This window comes from Pongo abelii, chromosome 12, assembly GCF_028885655.2.
Source record: "Pongo abelii isolate AG06213 chromosome 12, NHGRI_mPonAbe1-v2.0_pri, whole genome shotgun sequence".
NCBI lineage: Eukaryota > Metazoa > Chordata > Mammalia > Primates > Hominidae > Pongo > Pongo abelii.
The window spans coordinates 99,417,732-99,441,456 of NC_071997.2; the positions used below are offsets into that span (position 1 = coordinate 99,417,732).

General features: G+C 38.1%; 1 protein-coding gene across 23 annotated transcripts in view; it reads right to left on the reverse strand.

The window, feature by feature from the left end:
- LTBP1 (latent transforming growth factor beta binding protein 1) overlaps positions 1-23,725 on the reverse strand; it is a 446,431-nt gene that overhangs the window by 66,654 nt on the left and 356,052 nt on the right. For all 23 annotated transcript variants that reach the window (XM_024242216.2, XM_024242210.2, XM_063713730.1 and 20 more), the window contains one exon: positions 22,303-22,428. In XM_024242216.2, coding sequence (XP_024097984.1) covers positions 22,303-22,428 — 126 coding nt within the window. The remainder of the gene's footprint in view (positions 1-22,302; positions 22,429-23,725) is intronic.

A 23,725-nucleotide genomic window follows, 5' to 3' on the forward strand; every position in this document is an offset into this window, starting at 1 on the left:
AGTTTTTGGTTTTGCATTTTTAGGAAAGTGCTCCTTCTTAGTTTCTTAACATCTCCTTCTCTTATTTTGTTGACTTCCTTCTTCCTTATTCTGAGCAAAACATACTCATCTATTAGGGGAAGCAGCTCACTAACGAGCTTTCTTTCTGCTGCCAGGATGCTCCAGAGAAGTGGATAGTGGGAATGGGAGTGTCATTTTTTGATAATGGATAATTCATAGGAAAATCTCCAAAGCTACTGAGAGTTGTGAAGAAACGGCCTTCCTGTCTTAGAACATTTTTAGATGAATCATATGGTCTATTTTGACTTAAAGGAAACCTGAAGATTATCCAGTTCAATCTCTTCATTTTAATAACCAGAAAACTGAGGGCTAGAAAGGGGAAGTGACTTGCCTCAAGGTTACACAGTCAGTTAGCGGGAGAGCTGGCAGAGGAACAGGGCCTGGTCAGAGAAGAATCCTCTGAATCTGTCTGTGGTTCTAGCCATCACATTCTCTTACCTGTCACCATGATGATGGTTAAAAAAGGTTAGTCCTAGATGGTGAAGAGAACTAACCAAACTGTGAGCCCAACAAGCACACTGGAGTTTGTCCACTACGAAGATGGAGGTCAGAACACACCATCTGTTACTCTTCGACTCATCACCTACCGGCTTCCAGTTTTATCAAGTCTTCTTGTCCTTAAATAAGACTTGGACATCTCTGTCCTTTAATACAAGAAATATCATCATATTTGAAATCTAGATACTAGAGCTACTGTGGGCCATGAAGAGGATATTTTTGTAGGAGACCCTTGGAAGAAAGCACATCAGGCACCCATGGTTGCAAGTCTCAGGAGGTCCCAGGACTTAGGCAGGACCATGTCTAGCAACGGTGCTCCTGGAACTCTTCATAAGAAGAAAATGGCCCACTATTTTAGCTCAGAACTTCTTAACCAACTGAAATTGGTTAAGTATTTGGTGCCAGAATCTTAGGAAAACAGATCTAAAGAAAAGGGGCTTACAGTGGAAATGCAGCCCTCACACTCCTTTCTGAAAGGAATGGAAGCCGGCTGGGAGAGAGTAAATCTCAGCCAAGAAGTGGGAGTGAAAGATGTTAAACCAGCTGAATAGCTGCCCAAAAGAATTTTAAAATGGCATTGCTGCTGGCCCATAAGAGATTAAGGTCTCTCTCACAGCACAAGAGGGAAGCCAGCATTAAGCAGAAGATGAGCACAAGGCCTAAAGAAAGAAAATAAAATTTAGCCAATAGGAAATTAAAAACTGGATTTGGAGATGGTCCAGGCAATACAATAGGATATGGAAAGATCCTTTTAAAAAAGGTCCACTGAGGTCTGGCAACATCGACAAGGCTGGGGAATATAGCCCATATGTGTTATGGAAAATAACTTTATTCTAGGAGATGGGAATAGGCCAGAAACAGCAGACGACGTCCCTGGGCCGAGTCTGACTTACCATGCTATCCCTTGACAGAGAAGGGCAGGAAAAAACACGGGGACCTTGATGGTCACAAGTCTGTTTTGAAAGCTAGCAGCCTAAGATAAGCAATAAGAAATGACATAGGTAACAAATTATTTGAAATTCAACTTTCCCATAATTTCATTCTAGAAAAGAAGGCTGGCCAATGAGACATCTTTTTTTTTTTTCCCAGCATGGAGATGTACTACTTTCAAAAAACTTACTTACTTACTTATTTATTTTAGAGACAGGGTCTCACTCTGTTGCCCACACTAGAGAGCAGTGCCATGATCACAGCTCACTGCAGCCTCAACTTCCTAGGTTCAAGCAATCCTCCTACCTCAGCCTCTCAAATAGCTGGGACCACAGGTGTGTGCTGCCATGCCTGGCTTTTTTTTTTTTTTTTTTTAATTTTTAGTAGAGATGAGGTCTCATTACGTTGCCCAGGCTGATCTCAAACTCCCGGGCTCAAGTGATCCTCCCACCTCGGCCAACCAGTGCTGGGATTACAGATGTGAGCCACCATGCCCAGCCTACTTAAATTATTCTGTAAAAATTACCCAGACAAGCCTCAATCCTATATTCCAGAGAAACTAAACCAACACTGCTCCATTTTTGTCAACCACTATGTAGACAACAGGTATTCACCATCTACAGTTAAAGACATCCTGTTGGAAACCATCCTAAAAATCACATATATCATCCTAGTTACCCAAAAATGTGGGAGTCATCCTTGTTTACTGCTCCACATCCAGTCACCACATTCTTCTGATTTTATCTTTTGGTTATATCTCCAGTCTCTCCTTTCCTCTCCAACTTTATTCAAGGACACATTATCTTTCACTCGAATTCCTGCAATGGCTTCCAAACTGAGTTTTGTGCTTTCAGGCACTCATTAAAGACCCCAAATTCATCTCCCACAATGACAGAATAATTTACCTAATGAAACAGTCCAATCAAATAGTTCTCTGCTTAAACCTCTTCAGTTTTCTTCCATGGGTAATGGCATAAAGGCCTTTGCCACATGCTGTCTGAGCTTGTCCATCTGGCCTCTGCCCCTGCATCACCTTCTTTCCCTCTCTGTTGGATCATTCCGTATTTCTTACTCCTTTTTAATAGCCAAGGTTCTTGACTTATGTACGCATGCTGTGTTTACTCCATCAGTTCTCATTCATTCTTGAGTGGCTCCTGAATACAAGATTCCACTGAAACAGTACCTGACAAGGTCACCATTTTGTAAAACCCAAAGGATTCTTCTTGTCCTCTTAGTAGAGCTCTCAGTTGTATTCAATGCGGTTGACCACTCTCTCCTTGAAGAACCTTTTTCCCTTGGATTCTACAGTACCATATCCTCTGTTTCCTCTTATTCCCTGGACTCCTCCTACAGGGTCTCTTTTACTTGACCCCTATATGTTGGCGTTTCTCAGAGCTTAGTCCTAGACCTTCTTTTTTTCTCATTCTATGATCCCTCTTGGTGGTCTCATCCATTCTGATGGCTTCAAATGCGGTCTAGATCTGATGACTCCCAGTTTTTATCTCCAGACTAGACTTCTCTTCTGAACATTAGAATTAACTTGATCCAGTTCCCTATGGGACACACCCACATGGATATTTCACAGGCAACTCTAATTTAATATAACCAAATCACACTCCTGATCTTTACAAAAAAATTGCTTCATTTTTTTACCATGTCAGCAAATAGTGCCACCAAATACCAACTTGCTAAAGCCAGGACCTATGACCTCTCTTCAACAGTTCTTCTCCTCCATGTCCTACATCGGGTTCAACTCTATGTTCTAATCTAGCACTAGGCTCTATCTCCAAAGCATTTTTTGAGTCATTCATTTCTCTCCATCATGTTGCCACTGCTCTAGCCTGAGCTACCAATATGTCTGGCCTGAGCTATTATAACAGTATCCTAGAAGATATCCTGAGTTTTCTCCTGCTCCTCTAATCCCGTTGCCAAAAAGCAACCTGGAAAACAGAAACACTGTACTTAAAAAATATAAATTACTGAATTAAATCAAATAGAAGACTCCACTCATTAAAAAGAACAAAATTATTTTCTGTACCACTAAGAAAGAAAAAAAAAAAACTCTACAAATTAAACTATTTTGCACTGCCTTTTAAAAATCACTTCAACTGTAGGAAGTGCCCCAGTATTAAAGGTGAAAAAATGTGCATCTTTTTAGAAAGATGAAATATAGTGTATCACTGTCCTGCTCAGAATCTATCAGTCTATTTCAGTTACACTTAGAATAACACCCAAACTCCACATTTCTTGTGGGAAGTTGCAAATTCTGTTCCTGCCTCCCCAGCCTCTCTCTCCCATCTGAGTACTAATGAGGCCCGACCCTGCTCAGCTTTCAAGATCAGATGAGAGGTGTATTTAGGGTGGGATGGCTGTAGACTGCCACCTCCTCCCTCAGAACCAGGCATGGCCTTTTCCACTCCCTTGAGTGCACCAAGTTCTCTGTCTCAGAGGCTTTGCCCTGAGCTCAGCTCAAACGCTGTTTCTTTAGAGAGATCCTTCAGTCAAAACAGTCTTCCCTCCTCCTCCCTCTCATTAATCCTATACAAAAAAAGTTAGCTGGGCGTGGTGGTAGGCGCTTGTAGTCCCAGCTACTTGGGAGGCTGAGGCAGAAGAATGGCGTGAACCCAGGAGGCGGAGCTTGCAGTGAGCCCAGATAGCACCATTGCACTCCAGCCTGGGCGACAGAGCAAGACTCTGTCTTAAAAAAAAAAAAAAAAAAAATTAAATAAATACACCATATAATTTCATTTTTAAATACTAAAAACTATTAAGAAATATGTCAAATATTAATTAACACTGGTTGATAAATAAGTGATTTTTTTCTTTATATTTCTCAGAATTTTCTAAATTTCCTATAATGAGAGTGTCTCTCTCTCTCTCTCTCTTTTTTTTTTTTTTTTTTTTTGGAGATGATGTCTCACTACATCACCCAGGCTGGCCTGGCCTCAAACTCCTAAGCTCAAATGATCCTCCCACCTCAGCCTCCCAAGTAGCTGTAACTACAGGTACCCACCACCACACCTGGCTTATGTTACTCTTAAAATCAGAAAAATCACATACTTGCAATCTACTATTTGAGGATACTTAAATAAATATTTTAATTATTTTACTTGTGTATAAATATATATTCCACCCTAACAGGAATAAACATTTGAGTGAAATACAACTGTACAAACAAAAATAAAATACATATTCATAAATATTTTTAAAATATTGAAAACTTGCAACATTTTTTTTTTCTGAATGAAAATAAAATCTTGTTTTAAGTGTTTTGCTTGAAATTATATTATGTAAGATAAAATGCTACTGATAATTATTAATTAATAGTATACCCATATTTAAGTTAGGAGGTCACTGCAATTCTCAACAATTGCAATTACAAACAAGCAAATAAAACCCAAAACTCTCAAAACAAAAAAATACACATAAAACCCTTTAAAATGCTTTTTAATCTAGCCGAGTTTTCTTACATACAAAGTTATATTTGTTCCATTTATAAAAGTCTGGAGACTCTGCCCAAAAGTAAAATCTTCTGAACATTAATTCAAAGATTCTATCGAATGAAAAATAAAAACACTTTGGACCTAATCCCTTCCTCAAATACAAATGGTAAACCGCCAGCGAAAAATGGTTTTTATCTTATGATGGACTTTTCTACTGTATACAAATAACTTTGTATATAATTTCACTTTTTATTATGTGAAAGTAGATCTTGGGTGAATATATTTGAGATTTGAAACATCTTAATTTTTGGTGCATTTTATTTCCTTTCATACATTGTTCGGTTAAAAATCATAGAGAAACAAAGTAGGGGGGATGGTAAAATAAAAAATTAAAATACTCCAAAATAAGGCAAATAAAATTAAGGAATGAAAAAGGAACAAAGAACAGATTAAACAAATAAAAAACAAAAAGTAAAGTATAGATTTAAAGCCCCTAAATGCCACTAATTATATTAAATGTATATTGACCAAATACTTCAATTAAAAGACAAGGATTATAAGTCTGGATTAGAAAACAACTATATGCTGCTTACAAGAGAAAAATCTTTCAAAATGTGAATATGGAAAGGTGGGAAAAAAGGAAAAAATCACGTGTAGCTATACTAATAAAAGACAAAAATAGCTCAGAGGCAAGAAGCATTGGTACAGACAAAGAAAAGACATTTCAAAGAGATGAAAGGGTCACTATGCCGGGAAGATATAACAATTCTATATTTAATTATACTTTCATAAAATATATAAAATAAAAATGACAAACTAAAGAAGCAGACAAATCTCCATAATAATAATGGGAGATTATAAGATACTCCTCAGTCATTTATATAGTAAGCAGACAAAATTCGGTAGGGATATAGATGATTTTAACAACGCAACTTACAAACTGGCCCTAATTGACATATAGGTCCAGCTGCATAATATAAATTGTTTTCAAGCAGACAAGGACTATTTACTAAAATTGATAATATTCTGTGCCATAACAAATTTCAAGGATTGAGGTCATTTAGAGTATATTCTCTGGCCACAGTGGTTTTAAGGTAGAAATCAGTAACAAAAAGTTAACCAGAAAATACCCAAACATCTGGATATTAAGTGAAATACTTCTAAATAATTCACTGGTCAAAGGAAAAAAATGACAATGAACTTTAGAAATATTTTATGTAAATAACAAAATATAACATATCAAAACTTATGGATGCAGATAAAGCCATTCTTAGAAAGAAATATATACCTATAAACACAAATATTAGAAGATTGATAATCTAATGATTTAAAGATCTACTTCAAGTAGTTAGAAATAAAGACAATTTAAACCCCAAAGTGTAAATATAAAAAATATAGAAAAAATAATAAATATAAAAGCAAAAATTAATAAAATAGAAAACAAAGAGAAAAAATCAACAAAAGTTGTTTCTCTGAAAGGACTAATAACCCTAGGAAAACTGATCAAGAGCGAAACAGAAGCACAAATTACTGAAATTTTAAAAAAGACATCACTACATACATATGGAGAAGAGGATATTATAAATAATTTTGTGCAAATAAACATTAAATTTTACCTAAATGGATAAATTCCTTGAAAAACAAAACTCAGTGAAACTGACATGAAAAGTCAAAAGCCTGAATATTATTTTATCTATGAATGGAATCTTAACTGCAATTTTAAAACCTTTATAACGCATAGGCACAAAAACAAAAGAAAGCAAAAACAAACATTCCAGGCACAAATGACCTTACTGGTGAATTCTTCAAGCACTTTTTTTTTTTTGAGACCATGATAGAGAAAACCTGAGTCCAGAAAAGCAAAGCAAAAAAATAGATATTGTCTGGGTCCCTGTATTATAGACCTGTATTATCAGCCCTAGATTACTGAAGTTTAGACTGCTATAAGGAAAACAAATTTTTAATTTTTATCTTGTTTTAAAATCCAGTCAACGTAATTCACCACATTAACAGAATAAAGAAGAAAATAATATAATTATTTCAACAGATGCAGAAAAACCATCTGTTAAAATTCAAAACCAAGCATGATAAAGAACATTAGCAAACCAGATATATAAGGGAACTTCTTTATCTAATAAAGAATATCTATTAAGAAAAAAAACCTATGGCAAGCATCATATTAAATGTCTTTGCTGCTGATATCAGGAAAGAGACAAGCAAGCTGTCACCACTTCTACTCAACATTGCAGTAGAGGTCCTAGACAGTACAGTAAGACATGAAAAGGAAATAAAAGTATGCTTATCAGAAGAGAAGGAATAAAACTGGCATTACTTATACAACATAATTGTAAATGTAGGAGATGCAAAGAAATCTGCATATAAACTGCTACAAGTTACAAGTAGATTTAGCAAGGTCATGGATACAAGTTCAATGTACAATAATCCAATTTAGCTCTATATACTGGTAACAAACAATTATAAGGGTAAAAAAATTTTAATACCATTCACAACCACCTGCAAATATTGAAGACCTAGGAATAAGTCTTAAATAAGCTGTGCAAGACTTTATACAAAAATCTCCAACAAAACACTAAGACAAATGAAAGAAACCCTAATAGAGGGGTGTGTTGTATTCACAGATTAGATGACTAAATAATGTAAAATGCCAAACCTCCCCAAATTGATCTATTGATTCAACTCAATTCCAATCAAAATCCCAGCAGAGTTTTGTAAAAATTGATCACCTGATTATAAAATTTATATAGAAATGCAAAGGGCCAAGAATAGCTGTGACAATCTCAAGAACAGAATTGAAGAATTTAGAATTGACAGCACAAAACATTAAAATTCATTATAAAGCTACTGTAACTAGGACAATGTACAAATGATACAAAGACAGATAAACCTATTAAATAATATGAACAATGCAGAAATATATTCATATATATCTGACCCTATGGTTAATAAAAAAGTTTCAGATTAGTGGGAAAAAGGCACTCTTTTCAATAAATAGTGATGACCTAATTTGATGTCCATTTAGGAAATGAAGAAATCTTGACCCCTATTTCTCACCATATGCAAAAAAACTTCAGGGGCCTTACAAATCCAAATTTAAAATGTAAAACAATAAAGCTTTTAGAAGACAACGTAACAGTACCTTAATGACTTTAGGGTTTGCAAAGATTCTGGACATAAAAAATACTGATCTGAAATAAAACAATTAAAACACTGGACTTCATTAAAATTAACAACTTGAGTTCACCTGAAGTTGCCATTAAAATAGTTGTTTTGAGCACTTCAGTTTGAAGAAGTTTGTTATGCAGAATTAGATAACAGAAACAATATCCAAAGGGCCAATAAAGGTATGACAAGTTGTTAAAGATATATCTTCACAAGGGAAACACAAATTGAGACCATAATGAGATACTTTTACTCAGTATGGCTAAACCTTAAGAGGAATGACAATACCAATTATTGATGATAATGTGGATCTGAGACTCTTACCCTTTGCTGGTAGTAGTGCAAACTGGTACTCTGAAAAACTGGCTATATATATGCAAGTGAAACATACATATATTCTGTGACCCAGAAATTACACTTCTTAGTGATATCCAACAGAAATTAGTGATTATGCCCACAAAAAGTCATGTTCAAGAATATTCACAGGAAGTTTATTCACAACAGCCTCACATAGGAAGCAAGCCAAATGACCATCAACAGTAGAATGGATACATAATGTAGTATACAATGAAATACTATATAGCAATGAAAATAAATGTACTACTACACATGACAAGACAGATGAAGCTTACAAATACAATGTTGAATAAAAGAAGCCAGACACAAAGGAGTACATATTATGACTACATGTAGCTAATATTCAAAAGCAGGTGATATGGTTTGGCCGTGTCCCCACCCAAAATCTTACCTTGAATTGTAATCCCCATAATCCCCATGTGTCAAGGGTAGAACAAGGTGGAGGCAAGTGGATCATGGGAGCGGTTTCCCCAATGCTGTTCTCATGACAGTGAGTGAGTCTCATGAGATCTGATGGTTTTATAAGTGTCTGGCATTTTCCCTGCTTGTGCTCACTCCATTCTGCCGCCCTGTGAAGAAGGTACCTGCTCCTCCTTTGCCTTCCACCATGACTGTAAGTTTCCTGAGGCCTCCCCAGCAATGAACTGTGAGTTAACTGAACCTCTTTCCTTTATAAATTACCCAGTCTTGGGTATTTCTTCCTAGCAGTGTGAGAAGAGACTAATACACCAGGCAGAACGAATCTACAGTAATGAAGTCAGGATAGTGGTAAGTGCTATGTATGAGTATTGGATATGAGGGTGGGGAATAACCACGAGGAAGTTTGAGGGATGTTCAGGGGGCTGGTTACTAGGTATGCTCACCATAAATGCTTATCAAGTGGTCACCTTATGATTTAGGCACTTTTCTACATGCATTTTATTTTTATTTTATTTATTTTTATTTATTTATTTATTTTTTTTTTTGAGACAGAGTCTTGCTCTTCTTGCCCAGGCTAGAGCACAGTGGCGCAATCTCGGCTCACTGCAACTTTCACCTTCCAGTTTCAAGTAATTCTCCTGCCTCAGCCTCCCAAGTAGCTGAGATTACAGGAGCGTGCCACCACGCCCGGCTACTTTTTGTATTTTTAGTAGAGATGGGTTTTACCATGTTGGTCAGGGTGGTCTTGAACTGTTGACCTCGTGATCCACCCACCTCAGCCTCCCAAAGTGCTGGGATTACAGGCATGAGTCACCGCACCTGGCCCTCTACATGCATTTTAAACACCAACTTGAATGTTTACTGAAAAAAAAAGAGATAATCCACACTGCTACATTTCCTGGTTAGAGACTCTCTTACCATTTCAAAAGCTAACTTTGCTTTTCTATTTCCCATGAGTTAGAGGTATTGTGGCATATCCATTAGATTGAAATATTAAGGCACTCTGAGTAGTCATCTTGACCACCACTTCCTATCTGCTTATTGTAAGACATTCTAATACCCTATAACTTATTTTTCTCCAACTGCGAAGTCAAGCTACTTTTTTAAAAAAAATAGGAATATCAGCAAAAATAAGAAACACATGTAATTTAATATATCTTTCCTTAAAAACTCAACTCCATTTGTACATGACTCACTCTATGTCATGGGAGTTATTTGAATCCTCTGTCTTCAGTATTCTACTGTTCTTTAGTCTTGTAGAAGGTGATGGAGAATTATTATGGAATTTTTAAAAAATCATTTTCTTAGAATTATAACAGCATTGTTATATGTTCAGAACAGAATGCAATCCTAATAATAATTCGAAGACATCAGGCTTTGGAATTATGAATGTTTTAAAAATAATAGAAGATGGAAGTAAGACCTATTTCATGTTCAAAAGATAGGTCATAGTTTACTGTAAAGCATTCATAAGGAGACACTAAGTCTGGATCAGTCCAGGTCTCCAGGGCCCTCACTGGACTCACCCCCTTCCCAGAGTCTATCTGAACCACTGAGAGTGGGCTCCCAGGCCTGGTTCCTTTCCCCACTCCACATGTCCTTTCAAACGTTTAAAAATAAACACTAAACGTTTTTTTACAGAGGGGTAAAATATAAAATGCATTTTTAAACATTTTGATTTTTTTGAACACCAAAGAGTCCTAAGAATTTTTAAAGTATTTAAATTATATCAGCCAGGTGCAATGGCTCACGCCTGTAATCCCAGCACTTTGGGAGACTGAGGTGGGTGGATCACCTGAGGTCAGGAGTTTGAGACGACCAGCCTGGCCAATATGGTGAAACCGTTCTCTACTAAGAAAATACAAAAATTAGCCAAGTGTGGTGGCACGTGCCTGTAATCCCAGCTACTGGGGAGGCTGAGGCAGGAGAATCGCTTGAACCCAGGAGGTGGAGGCAGCAATGACCTGGGATCGCACCACTGCACTCCAGCCTGAGTGACAGAGTGAGATTCCGCCTTCAAAAAATAAATAAATAAATAAATTACATCCCTCATTCTCATTTCCAATAGGCCTTGAAGACAAAGAAGCAGGGTAAATGTATAGAAGATTCTCTCTTTATCATCCCAAATAAGGTCAAGAATGAATATCTTCAAGACTGAAGTCAGTTTAGATTAAGTGGTTTTTTTTAATCCAATAAAAGTATGCTAGCATTTACACTTCGAACTGAATCAACAAGCTCATTCAGTGAATGACCAGGAAAATGGGGAAAGTGGTTTGTTCCAAACAGTTTTCCTCATTGAGGGAGCTCACAAAGCTCAGGTTTTGTATCTGGAAAGGGCATTTGCGTCATTAACAGCTTTGCAAACACGCAGTTTGTACTGGGCATGTATCTTCCCACTCCATGAATGGAGAAACGGGGTGGAGTTGAGAGGTACTGCGCGAGAAAGCCATTGTGTGTGCCAGATGTTTGTTCAATTATAATAAAACCTTGATATTATACATAAAAATTCAAAACTGAGTATCTGGGACATTTTAAAGCAATATTCTGAATTAGATTGAAAAGTAGTATATATTTAATGAAACACAAAACACTGTTTTTTTTTAACAAAATCAAAAACTATAAACACTATAAGTCATCTGTGATTCTTTATAGAAAAAGAGAATCAAAGTATATTTCTAAATTTAAAGACATTTTCTTCCTATTTATTTCTACCATGGGCTGACAGTGTATAAAACAGAAAAAGTGTATGGGAAGATTTGAATTTGTTATAGAAAAGAAATACTTCTAAAATTTTTAAAGGAAAAAAAGAAGAAAGCCCCCAAAATCCACCTTTCTACTGTAGGTAAAGAATTACAGTTTACTATGATATAAGGAACAATCTCAAAAAAGTGGAGTGTTTTAGCTCCATTATAAATAAATTCCACGATGTTCAGAAAAAGTTCTTTAGATATTAAGGGAAAATCTTAACTTCATTTGCAAATTTCTTCCAATTACTCACAAAAGATGAATTTGAAATATACATTTTGTTTTACATTGTTCTAAGTTTTTAAAATGCTCTATTACTTTGTCTTTACATAATTATATATAACCACTGAATAGTCTCGGAATTAATGTTAATAGTTTTACATATTTATATCTGGGATTAAGAAAAATAAGTGTCTTCTAAATTTAGATCCATGCTGTATGCTTTCTCTTTTCATATAGCTTTTCTTACACTAAAAGGTGCTGCCAGTGAGGACTGGGAGAAAGCCCTACAGACAGGCCAAACATATCAAACCCCAGATTCATCTTTTTGACACTTAGGCCTCAGAGGCAACATAAAATCAGCCAAAAAATTCTCACTTTTTTCACTATTCTAATTTTTCTCTTTCTATATTCAAATAGGAGGCCAAGAAAGATCAGTTACAAAACCACAGAAAATAGACAGTGTACCTCTAGAAATAACAGCTCCAATGCTCAAATGCAAACAAGCATCAGTGCTGGCTGTCAGCTTACTAGCCCTTGATACAGGGAATGACTTAAAGCTGGAACTACTTCGTGGGTGAATGGAAAACAGCCATATGAAACTCTTAGGGAAAACAAAGGGTGAAGAATTAGAGCAAATTATATATAAATGAATTACTGTAATATATTCTATATGATTTAAAATAAATTTGGAGTTTAAAAATAGAGGCCAGGTGCGGTGGCTCACGCCTGTAATCTCAGCACTTTGGGAGGCCGAGGTGGGCGGATTACAAGGTCAGAAGATAGAGACCATCCTGGCTAACAGAGTGAAACCCTGTCTCTACTAAAAACAAACAAACAAAATTAGCCGGGTGTGGTGGCACATGCCTGTAGTCCCAGGTACTCAGGAGGGTGAGGCAGGAGAATTGCTTAAACCCAGGAAGCAGAGGTTGCAGTGAGCCAAGATCATGCTACTGCACTCCAGCCTGGGCGACAGAAGGAGACTTCGTCTCAAAAAAAAAAAAAAAAAAAAAAAAAGATAGAATATGGTAATTCATCAATATCAGGATGCGAACTTGGAAATACCATACAATTTTACTCGCAAATACTTACTTAATCTGCATGTTATATATGTTGTAAGCATTGACAATATAAAAATAAAATAGTTGTTAAATGTTTCCCTCCTTTTAGATGCTCACATAGTAAGAAAACCAATGACAATACAGTCATTCCTTTTTATTGGTGGAGGATATGTTCCAAAATCCCCCGTGGGTGCCTGGAACGGCAAATAGTACTGAACCATATATATACACTATGTTTTTTTTCAGTATACATACATACGTACATACATATATATACATACATACGTATGATAAAGTTTAATTTATAAATTAGGCACAGTAAGAATTAATAGTAATAATAAAACAGGGCAATTATAACAATATACTGTAACAAAAGTTATGTGATTGTTGTCTCTCTCAAAATACTGTAATATTTGTAGGCCGTGGTTGACCATGGTAACTAAAACCACATGAAGTAAAACTGCAGATAAGGAAGGACTGCTGTAACTAAGGTACTAGTATAAAAAGTGCTAAAATAGTAACACTAGCTCACATTCATTGAGTATGTTCTATGGGCTACTCCATTCTCAGCGGATACTTGCCAACACACATCGACTCCATTTAGGTGCTATTATTATGTTTACTATACAGAGGGGGAACTGAAGCACTCACCAAGTTCACACAGCTTAGAAGTGCTGGAACAAGAGTTCAAGCCCATGTAGCCAAACTCACCAGCATAACTTCTTAGCCACTACTACACCCAGTAGTTATGCAGGGTGTGCATTAGAGTATTAAGTCTTCAAAAAATAGGGAAGGCTTCACAGAGGTGTACATCACACTCAGTTTGGAGTAATCTTATTAAGAATGTTTCCTAGTAGCCCAGGATGAGCTACAGACTGTCCCTTCCTCCCCTTGATTCATTTGCCAAATACGTATTGTGCCCCAACTAATTACAGATGGTCTCCAAATTAGGATAGTTCCACTTAGGATTTTTTGTTTGTTTATTTTGAGATGGAGTCTTGCTCTGTCACCCAGGCTGAAATGCAATGGTGTGATCTTGGCTCACTCGCCTCCCGGGCTCATGCGATTCTCCTTCCTCAGCCTCCCAAGCTGGAATATAGGTGCGTGCCACCACGTCTGGGTAATTTTTTGCATTTTTAGTAGAGATGGGATTTCACCATGTTGGCCAGGCTGGTCTCCAACTCCTGACCTCAGGTGATCTGCCTGCTTCAGCCTCCCAAAGTGCTGGGATTACAGGCGTGAGCTACTGCGCCCGGTCGATTTTTTTACTTTATGCAGGTACAAGAACAATATGCATTCAGTAGAAACTGTACTTCGAGTTCCCATACAACCATTCTGTTGTTCACTTTCAGTACAATAAATTACATGAGATATTCAACACTTCATTATAAATTTTTTTTTTTTTTTGTACTAGATGGTTTTGCCTAACTAGGCTAGTGTAAGTGTTCTAAGCATGTTTAGAACGTGCTAGAAGCAGGCTAGGCTAAGCTATAATGTTTGGTAGGTTAGTTGTATTTGATGCATTTTTGACTTTCCATTTATGAGGACATAACCCTATCATAAATTGAGTAGCATCTGTATTCCCAATGGCATACAGAGCTGTAAAAAATACAGAAAACAATCCCGATTTCACTGGCCTTAAAGTCTAGCAATGGAGTGTGACAAAGAACAATCAACAAGGTAAATAAGTAGAATAAGGTGGTAAAGAAACAAAAAAAGCAAAAAAAAAAAAAAGAACAGGAAGTGAATTAATTCATTCATTACAGGGTGAGTGAATCTGAGAAAGAAGGGTCAGAAACCGGTTCACTAAGGAAACAGCATTTAAATAGGGACCTACAGGAGGCAAGAGGTAACAATCTTGTATTATACTTCTCATTTGTATAATAAATGCCCTCATTCTAAGCTGTTTGTTGCAGCCAAAATTAAACCAATTAATAGTTAACCTATTTACAGGTTTATTGTGAAGATTAAATGAGAAGACAGGTGCAACGCACTTAGCATAGTGCCTGGCTTGTAATAAGAACTCAGTGAATGCTATTATACATTATTCTTGCTACTGTTTTAATAAAATCATGCAATCAGATATATAATGTATCTCCAGTCCACTCATAGTGGGAGACCAAGATAGTTGCTTAATATTCTATCAGATGTCTAAAAAGTAACTGTTTCTGGAATATGTGTATGAAGTATTACAGTTTAGGTCTCGGTACAAAAACACTGCTTACAATAACCTTTCATGATCTAAAAAGGACTCGGGTTGTTAACATCAAAGGAGTCAGATGTAGGATGCCCAGCACCCAGAGCATGAGTGGATGTCAGTATACGGTATGCAGGGTCAGCTAGCCTAGTCACAGACTTCACTTTCTGGCAGTCTTCTTCCTATTTTTTGGCTGCAAGGAAAGTGTTTACTTCTCCTTCTATGAACAGATGATTTCCATAGCTCTGGGGTTTGAAAAGGTCAGCAGTGATAAAAAAAAAAAAAAAAAAAAAAAAAAAAAAGAAGGCTTAGGAAGAGCTCTCGAATTTTTTGCTACTATTAGGAATTTCTTTATACAAATGTTGATATATGGAAGACAATCAAGCAATGCATGGAAAATTTGCATTTCAAGTCCAAAAGCAACTCATTCCAGAAAAATTTCCTCAGCTCTCTCCCTAATGATTTAAACACTCATTTTCACTCACTTCTGCAGAAGTACATTCACAGGAAGAGTGAGTGTGAACAGTAGCTTTTATAGCTGGAAGCCACTTTCTTTCTTTACCTAGAATGTTGTATGATCCTTTTTCTTTTTACACATGGAAGAGAGTGGATTCTGTTGTTAAAATTCTCTCTACTAAGAAATACTAAAATCATCAACTCTTAGTACAGTTTTCAGTTTCAGACCCAAAAACTCCTAAAAACCTGAAAATCTTGGGCTAAGCACACCACATGTAATATATTACTGTGTCAGAGTTCTTCAGCATCCCACTTGGCTAAATCATTTTCAAAAACATTTTCTCTTTGGTGACAGATATAAAGTTCTATATCCATGCCACAAAACCACCAACTGCCTTGGGGCACCGTCCATGGCTTTACGCTTTCATTCTCTCCCGTTCATAGAAGATGTACCTAAAAGTGTGAAAACAAACCCCACGTCTGCTTCCAATTTGTTACTTTTTTGATTTGGCAATGTTGTCTTTATCGTGTTTTCTGGTTCCCAATGAATACAAAATTAGCCTGAGAGTTTGAATCCATCTTCTCTCGGTTGTGACATCACTACTCTCAGTACACGTCAACGCATTGGCAATTTTTACCAGTTTCCATTTCAGATGAATGTGTAGGCAAGAAGTGATTTATAGTAGACACCCAAGAAGATTATGGGGTTAGTCTCTACAGATGTTTAGCAATAGGACTTGATTCCTGAATACTTTGGGTATACTGTGGGAGTCAGAGTTCAGGCGAGATGTGACAAGAAGCCCCCTTCCAATCTTGCAGTGCTCAATTTTTCAATCAAATAGTAGAATCGTTTTTGAAAACTAGCAGGAGAAGCTGCTGATCCCATACTCAGTCCAGGGTATTATTTTGAAAAGTGAGAAATAATATCACCATCATCATCCAAGAGAAGAAAATACAGGAGTGGAATATAGAATTATTAATAAAATGAAAGGTTTTCATTTTTCCTTTCCAATAAAAAAAAAAAGGTAATGCCAAAAATATGTCTGAGTTTTCAAAAAGACTTTAAGAGCAGTTTTAGGTTCCCAATAAGATTACACAGAGAGTTTTCATTTATACCCTGTCTCCCTCACACCAGCCCCCAGCATCTGCCACTGCCCGTCTCCTGCACCAGACTGGTACGGTTGTTATGACTGATGAACTCTTACATCATTATCATCCAAAGTCCATAGTTTACATCAAGTGTTTACAACTCTTGGCGTTGTACTTTATCTGATTTTCTATTCTTGTCTGGATAATAGAATTCATGTTGACAGTTGGAAGAAAGTCCTCAGCTGCCATCTCATGCTCCCTTACCTATTTATTGATGGGCTTTTATCACTTAGCCAGTAGAAGACCAGTTTGAACATGACAGGCACTTCATATGGCTTCATTTCTTCACTCAGAAAATTTTAGTATTTCTTTCACTTACAGAAGCAGAATAGCCGATTCTGATCACCCCAGTTAGCATCAAAGCAGCTTTCCACTTCTTGCTCTACCCTTCAGGTCCCCCATATTGTGCTCTACCTTTTCTTTTTTTTTTTTTTCCACAGAGTTTATCACACTTTTTTTTCTTTTTGAGACAGTCTTGCTCTGTCACCAGGGTGGAGTGCAGTGGTATGATCTTGGCTCACTGCAACCTCCACTTCCCATGTTCAAGCTATTCACGTGCGTCAGCCTCCTGAGTAGCTGGAGTTACAGGCGTGCACCACCACAACCAGCTAATTTTTGTATTTTTAGTAGAGACGGGGTTTCACCATGTTGGCCAAGCTGGCCTCGAACTCCTGACCTCAAGTGATCCACCCGCCTCAGCCTCCCAAAGTGCTTGGGATTACAGGTGTGAGCCACCATGCCCAGCCTTTATCACACTTTCTAACATCTTAGTTATCTGTTAGTTTATTGCCTCCAAGTAAGTGGGGATCTTCCGTTGTTCTTCACTGACAAGGCCCCAGTACCTAGAACAATGGATGGCACACAGGTAGACACTTAATAAATATCTGTCAAATGAAGGAATGAATGGGGATGCTTTCTAAAAGACAGTACTTCAGGGAGTGATTTTGGCCATGGTTTGGAGGCCTAATTAGCCATGACTAACCAAGCCTGGCCAACACTGGAGGGAAAGGTGCCAGGTCCTATAAGCTGCTGGTGCTCCTTCTGTGTGGGTGGGCTCCCTGGGGTCCCTGCTAGATGAACATGGCCGCTGTATCATGTGAACAGGATGGAGTGCACAGGGAGCCTAGAGATGGGGGGTGTGCCGCACTCCACGGCAGTCACACAAACCCTTGCTCAGCCTGGGCACACGACTGGGAGAGCGCAATTGTTCCTGGCCAAGTGCAGCAAGGAAGGAGGCATGGAAAAGAGGCGACACAAAGTCAGAGATCAGGAGGTTTTTCCCCATGGGCCATGGGACAGACACAGTGACCCCTAGGAATCTGATTACCATAAGTTTTCCTAATTTTCTTCCACACGCATTCTACTGATGATAAAGAGACCGAATCTCTAATCAGCTTATGAATGCAATGATAACGACTTTTTTTTCTTTTGAGATGTCGTTTCACTCTTGTTGCCCAGGCTGGAGTGCAATGGCGCAATCTCGGCTCACTACAACCTCTGCCTCCTGGGTACAAGTGATTCTCCTGCCACGGCCTCATGAGTAGCTGGGATGACAGGCGCCTGCCGCCACACCCAGCTAATTTTTGTATTTTTAGTAGAGACGGGGTTTCACCATGTTAGTCAGCCTGGTCTCAAACTCCTGACCTCAGGTGATCCACCTGCCTTGGCCTCCCAAAGTGCTGGGATTACAGGCGTGAACCACTGTGCCTGGTCAGATTATTTTTTTTAAGAGACAGGGTCTGGCTCTGTCACACAGGCTGGAGTACAGTGGCGCAACCACAGCTCACTGCAGCCTTGAACTCCTGGGCTCAAGCGATCCTTCCGCCTCAGTCCCCTGAGTAGCTGGGACTATAGACATGAGCCACCATGTCCAGCTAATTAAAAAAAAATTTTTTTGTAGCGACAGAGTCTTGCTATGTTGCCCAGACTTGATGATGAGTATTTTTCATGTGAATTAAAATTCCACAATAAAAAAGGGCAAAAATAAAAAGGCAAAAGAATTATGATTTTTTGCTAAACAAATGGATATGGTCAAATGGACCATAAAACAATGAGCTGAGTGAAAGAAAAAGTTTCCTTTGTTTTAATACGCAAGATAAAAGCTCTGGCTATAGCGTGAAAGGAAGGTGGCAGGAGAAGATGAACTATAACTGAGAGAGGAAAGGGAAGTGTAGCAGAAGTCAATCAGAAGAGTCCTGTTCCCCTGCAATTTCCTGACATCTAAGTCTGGGATTTGAAAAAAATATCCTGTGTATTATATTATATATGACACGTTACACTCTGCACTTATTTATATCCAGAAAGGGCAACTATGCTATGTTATAAACACTTAATGTATCCTACATATACCATTGGCTTCTTTATCCCCAATTCCCCTAGTGGAATGTAGGCTTCATGTAGGCAAGAATTGTATGTTTTACCCTTGGAACAGGGCCTGGAACCAGATAGGAACTCAGTAAATACTGGTTACGTGAGTGAATAAATGACAAATAGCTGCCCACCCACCACCTACTTTCCACTTTACTTGAACTGTGAATTACACCATTCTTTATCTTATATGGGAGAACCACGGTGTTTCTCCTTCCTCTCCCAGGTATGTATCCCAGAGTACCATATACAGATTGAGTATCCCTTATCCAAAACGCTTAGGGCTAGAAGTATTTCAGATTTGGGATTTTTCTTTGCGGGGGGTGGTGGTAATTTTGGAATGTGTACATTATTCTTACCTGTTGAGCATCCCTAATCCAAAAATCTAAAATCTGAAATGCTCAATGAGCATTTCCTTTGAGCATCATATCTGCACTCACAAAGTTTTAGAATGTGGAGTGCTTTAGATTTTGGATTTTCAGATTAGGAATACTCAACCTATACATGTAAGGGAAAGGAAGGAGCCAGTGGTGCCATTTTTATTGCTATAGAAGCTGCCATGCTACACTTAAGACAATTCATGTTGACAGAGTTTGCCCTTCATTGTGGTTCATTAACTATGACCAGATGCTGACACTTCTCCAAGTCATGGGAAATCAGGGAAGGGCCCTCCTTCCTTCAGCTATGTGCGAGTTATTTAGCCCTGCTTAGAGCGGGGCAGGTCAGCCCTGGTGTCAATGCGGCTTCAGCTCCTCACACAGAAGCTCAGAAGAAAATCAGTAAATGGGCATGAGATAAGAATGCCACCCACTTCTTCTCAGTGTTAATTCAAGTACTACGTACAACTGCTCCATTGCTAAATTTCAATCACACATCAGCCTCACTGCTGAATACTGATCACATGAGCTGGCTTTGTCCTGCAGCACAGCCAGAGGTAGAAATCAGGACATAGCACTATTGCCATAAGTTTCAGACTGAGTCTAACAAAGGGAAATTTGGACCAATTTAGAATATTGGATTAAGCCCATAAAAAATAAAATTCATGCAGAACTTATCCCAGAAAGAGAATAACATGCATAATAATTATGGAGAGTTCTAGTTATACTACCATGTATAATACCAACAGAATATTCTAACTTGTATTTCATTACTTATAAAATTGTCCAGGTTCTGGAGTCAAGGCAGTACGGACCAAGTGTCACAAAGAGTATACTCAATGAGTACAGTAATTTATAAAGCATTACAAGTTTTCTAAAACCACATTTTTAAATTAAAGTCTTTGCCAAGTAAATGACCAACAAAATTAGAGCTGCAACTAAATTACAGTGATTATGCAACTCTCAAGTTGCAGAAATCTGTGTTAAAAAAGTATAGAATTAAATCATTAGTAAGTGCAAAAGACAAAATAAATGTGAATATATTTATGTTTAGTATATTCTTTTGGAACAACAGCTTTGACTAGTGAGCACTTGAGGTCACTTATGTTTTTTTCTGAATATAATTTTGCATGGCACAACCATCAGTAGTTTTACCACAGACCATTTTTTAGGAAGCAAGCCTTTACCATCCATGATTTAGAGCTAAGCAAAAAGCAAACCTGCATCCTTCTGGAGTTTAGGAATTCTGCAAATCTGTTTCATCAGTGACTCGGATGGGCTTGCACCCTATCCCTCAAGCTGAGGAATAATATAATCTCTGCAGAAGAATGTATGCATTCATGGAGTGTCTTTTCTAAAAGCTCTGGTCTCGAAGCTCCAAATATAAAATTTACATAAAACTTGAACCACTGAAGCATGGATTTCTTCTAAATCTCTCATCACCCACATTATTATGATGCTTTCTTCCATTTCCCAACTTCCTATCCCTTCCAAACCCCTCAATCTGTTTGCTCAATCCACTCTGAACTCTCTCTCTCCCAATTCTAGTCAAATCTGGCATCCATATTTTGTCTGCTCAGCAGGAGAGTAATTTCAACAATCTTCTGCTCTTTATAAGATCAGTTTATTCCTCCCAATATAATAATTAGTTTCAGATGAACCTGGTTGCTGGCACTCGGCTTGGTTCCATTCTGGTACTAGCAAGGAGAGCAGATACTTCCTGTTGCACTATTTTTTAGAGCAAAGAATCTGGGCACTATGTGAGACCCAGAACAAAACTTTTGCAATTTACTTCTTTAAAATATAGCTGAGTTTCAATAATCTAGATTCTCAAAAGAGATCAACTGAAATTATGATTACGGGAATCTTTTCAGTTTACTTTTAAAATGGTTCAGGTAAATTATTCCTCCATTTAGCAAGCTGTAATAGGTCTTCAAGAACACAAATCTTATGAAAATAACCAGTGCTGTATTCTTGCAAACATACAGAGGTTGTAAGTAGGAAGCCAAGAGCATTATCTTAACATCTTACAACTTAATTAGCTTTTAGGAGATAATAAATACTGATAGGTAAGTAAATATACTGCCTTGGAAATAAGGATATTAGGGGAAGAATTCTAGAAGATTTGTTCACAGTGACACAGAAAAATCAAGCAAGACATTCTTTTTTTCTTTTTTAGATGGAGTCTTGCTCTTGTCGCCCAGGCTGGAGTGCAATGGTGCAATCTCGGCTCACGGCAGCCTCTGCCTCCTGGGTTACAGCGATTCTCCTGCCTCAGCCTCCCAAGTAGCTGGGATCACAGACACCCACTACCACACCTGGCTAACTTTTGTATATTTAGTAGAGATGAGGTTTCACCATGTTGGCCAGGCTGGTCTTCAGCTCCTGGTCTCAAGTGATCCACCTGCCTCGGCCTCCAAAAGTGCTGGCGTGAGCCACAGCACCCAGCCGCAAGACATTTTTTATACACAGAATGATCAAGACCATCTACATGAAGCACAATCAAAAGAAGCAGAGTCCCAGGGGAAAGGGAAGTTGCCACAGTTTTCCTTTAGGTCTCCTACATGTCTCCTATCAGTCACTGCACATTTCGACTCATTAATTCAGTACCAGTCGTGGAGCCATCTGTGAGTGTTTTTATCATCATAACCTTAGGTTATCCTGTTCGTAAATCCCAGCAACCCCTGAGCTATGCTTTCAGGTATGGTTTACTTTGATGCACACATGCTTTGAGGCTCTGAATTATGCAGTACCTCTTAGTGTCTTTAAGTCTTTGTATAAGTGAAAGCAATCTCCTCTCTCTTTTATCACACAACAATATGATTTCGTATGGTTTATCTTACCTTCACACGTACGGCCATCTGCAGAGATTGAGAAACCCTGTTGGCAGACACAATGGAAAGAACCCTCTGTGTTTAGGCACTCCCCTTGAGGACCACAGAGCCCTGGATGTTCACATTCATTAATATCTGTAATTTAAAAGAGAGTCTTAAAAACTTGAAAAAAATCGGTTTCATTCCCATATACTATCAAACAGATGGTAAAGAAATCTATTATGACATGGCTGGACATTTATTTAGTGGCACAACTCTACCATTTATTCATAAATCAACCACAGGACAAGCTGAGTTATGAGAGAGAAACTATTTAGGTTGAGTTAGGAAATAGCCAATGTACAATCATTTTTGACCTGAAAAAAAAGCAATTTCATAGGTTCAACCCAAAGTTACCCTTATTTTAGACACATGGGGCTTGAGGAATACTCCACAACTCTGAGAGACGCACTTCATTGGTGAGAATGCTGTGTCCTTCTTTGTCCTCTCCCATTGCCATGCACACAGCTGTTATAGTCTGTAGCACCTTGTTACATTCCTGCCTATCCATCCCTAGGATGTGGGCTTCTTAAGGGCAAGGCTAGACATGTCTTATTTATAGTATTTGGCTCATACATGGCACTTCACAAATGACTGCTGAATATATAAATGAAATAGACTCCAATCTATAACTCATTGGAAATGGGTAACCGAAATAAAATACAAGTAAAAGAAGGCCTATTTAGTTATTTTAGAGACAGGGTCTCACTGTTTTGCCCAGGCTGCAATGCAGTGCATGATCATGGCTCACTGCAGTCTCAAACTCTGGGGCGCAAGTAATCCTCTCTCCTCAGCCTCTCCAGTAGCTGGCACTAAGGTACTGGCCCCATGCCTGGCTAATTTTTTAAATTTTTGGCAGAGATGGGGTCTCACTATGATGCCCAGGCTGGTCTGGAACTCCTGGCCTCAAGTGATCCTCCTGTCTTCGCCTTCCAAAGTGCTGCAATTACAGAGGTGAGCCACCATGCTTGGCCGAGAAGGCCTGTTAGACCATGCAAATTCGTATTTGTATGGTTTCCGATGATGAAATCAGCGAATCAGGGCTCAGTGCAGTGCCTACCACACAATGAAGGGTCAAAAAGCAGTAATTACTATTAAGAAGACTCATGAACAGATCATGCCATACACTTGTGTTGTCGACTTTATGCTCAGCTTGTCCTCAGTGTAATTGTGCTCCCCGTGGCCAGGGTCAAGGGCTACTTCCAAACACTGATAACACATGGACTGTTTACTATAAGTAAAAGGCTCTTTCAAACCAGTTCTAATCATATTGGCTAACAGTGCCCAAGATGACAACATAAAGCGCCTAGAGAAAGGTTCACCTATTCACAATGGTTCTGATACATGCAACTGCCTAATTGTTGGTTTACTCATCTGTGTCCCTCATTACACT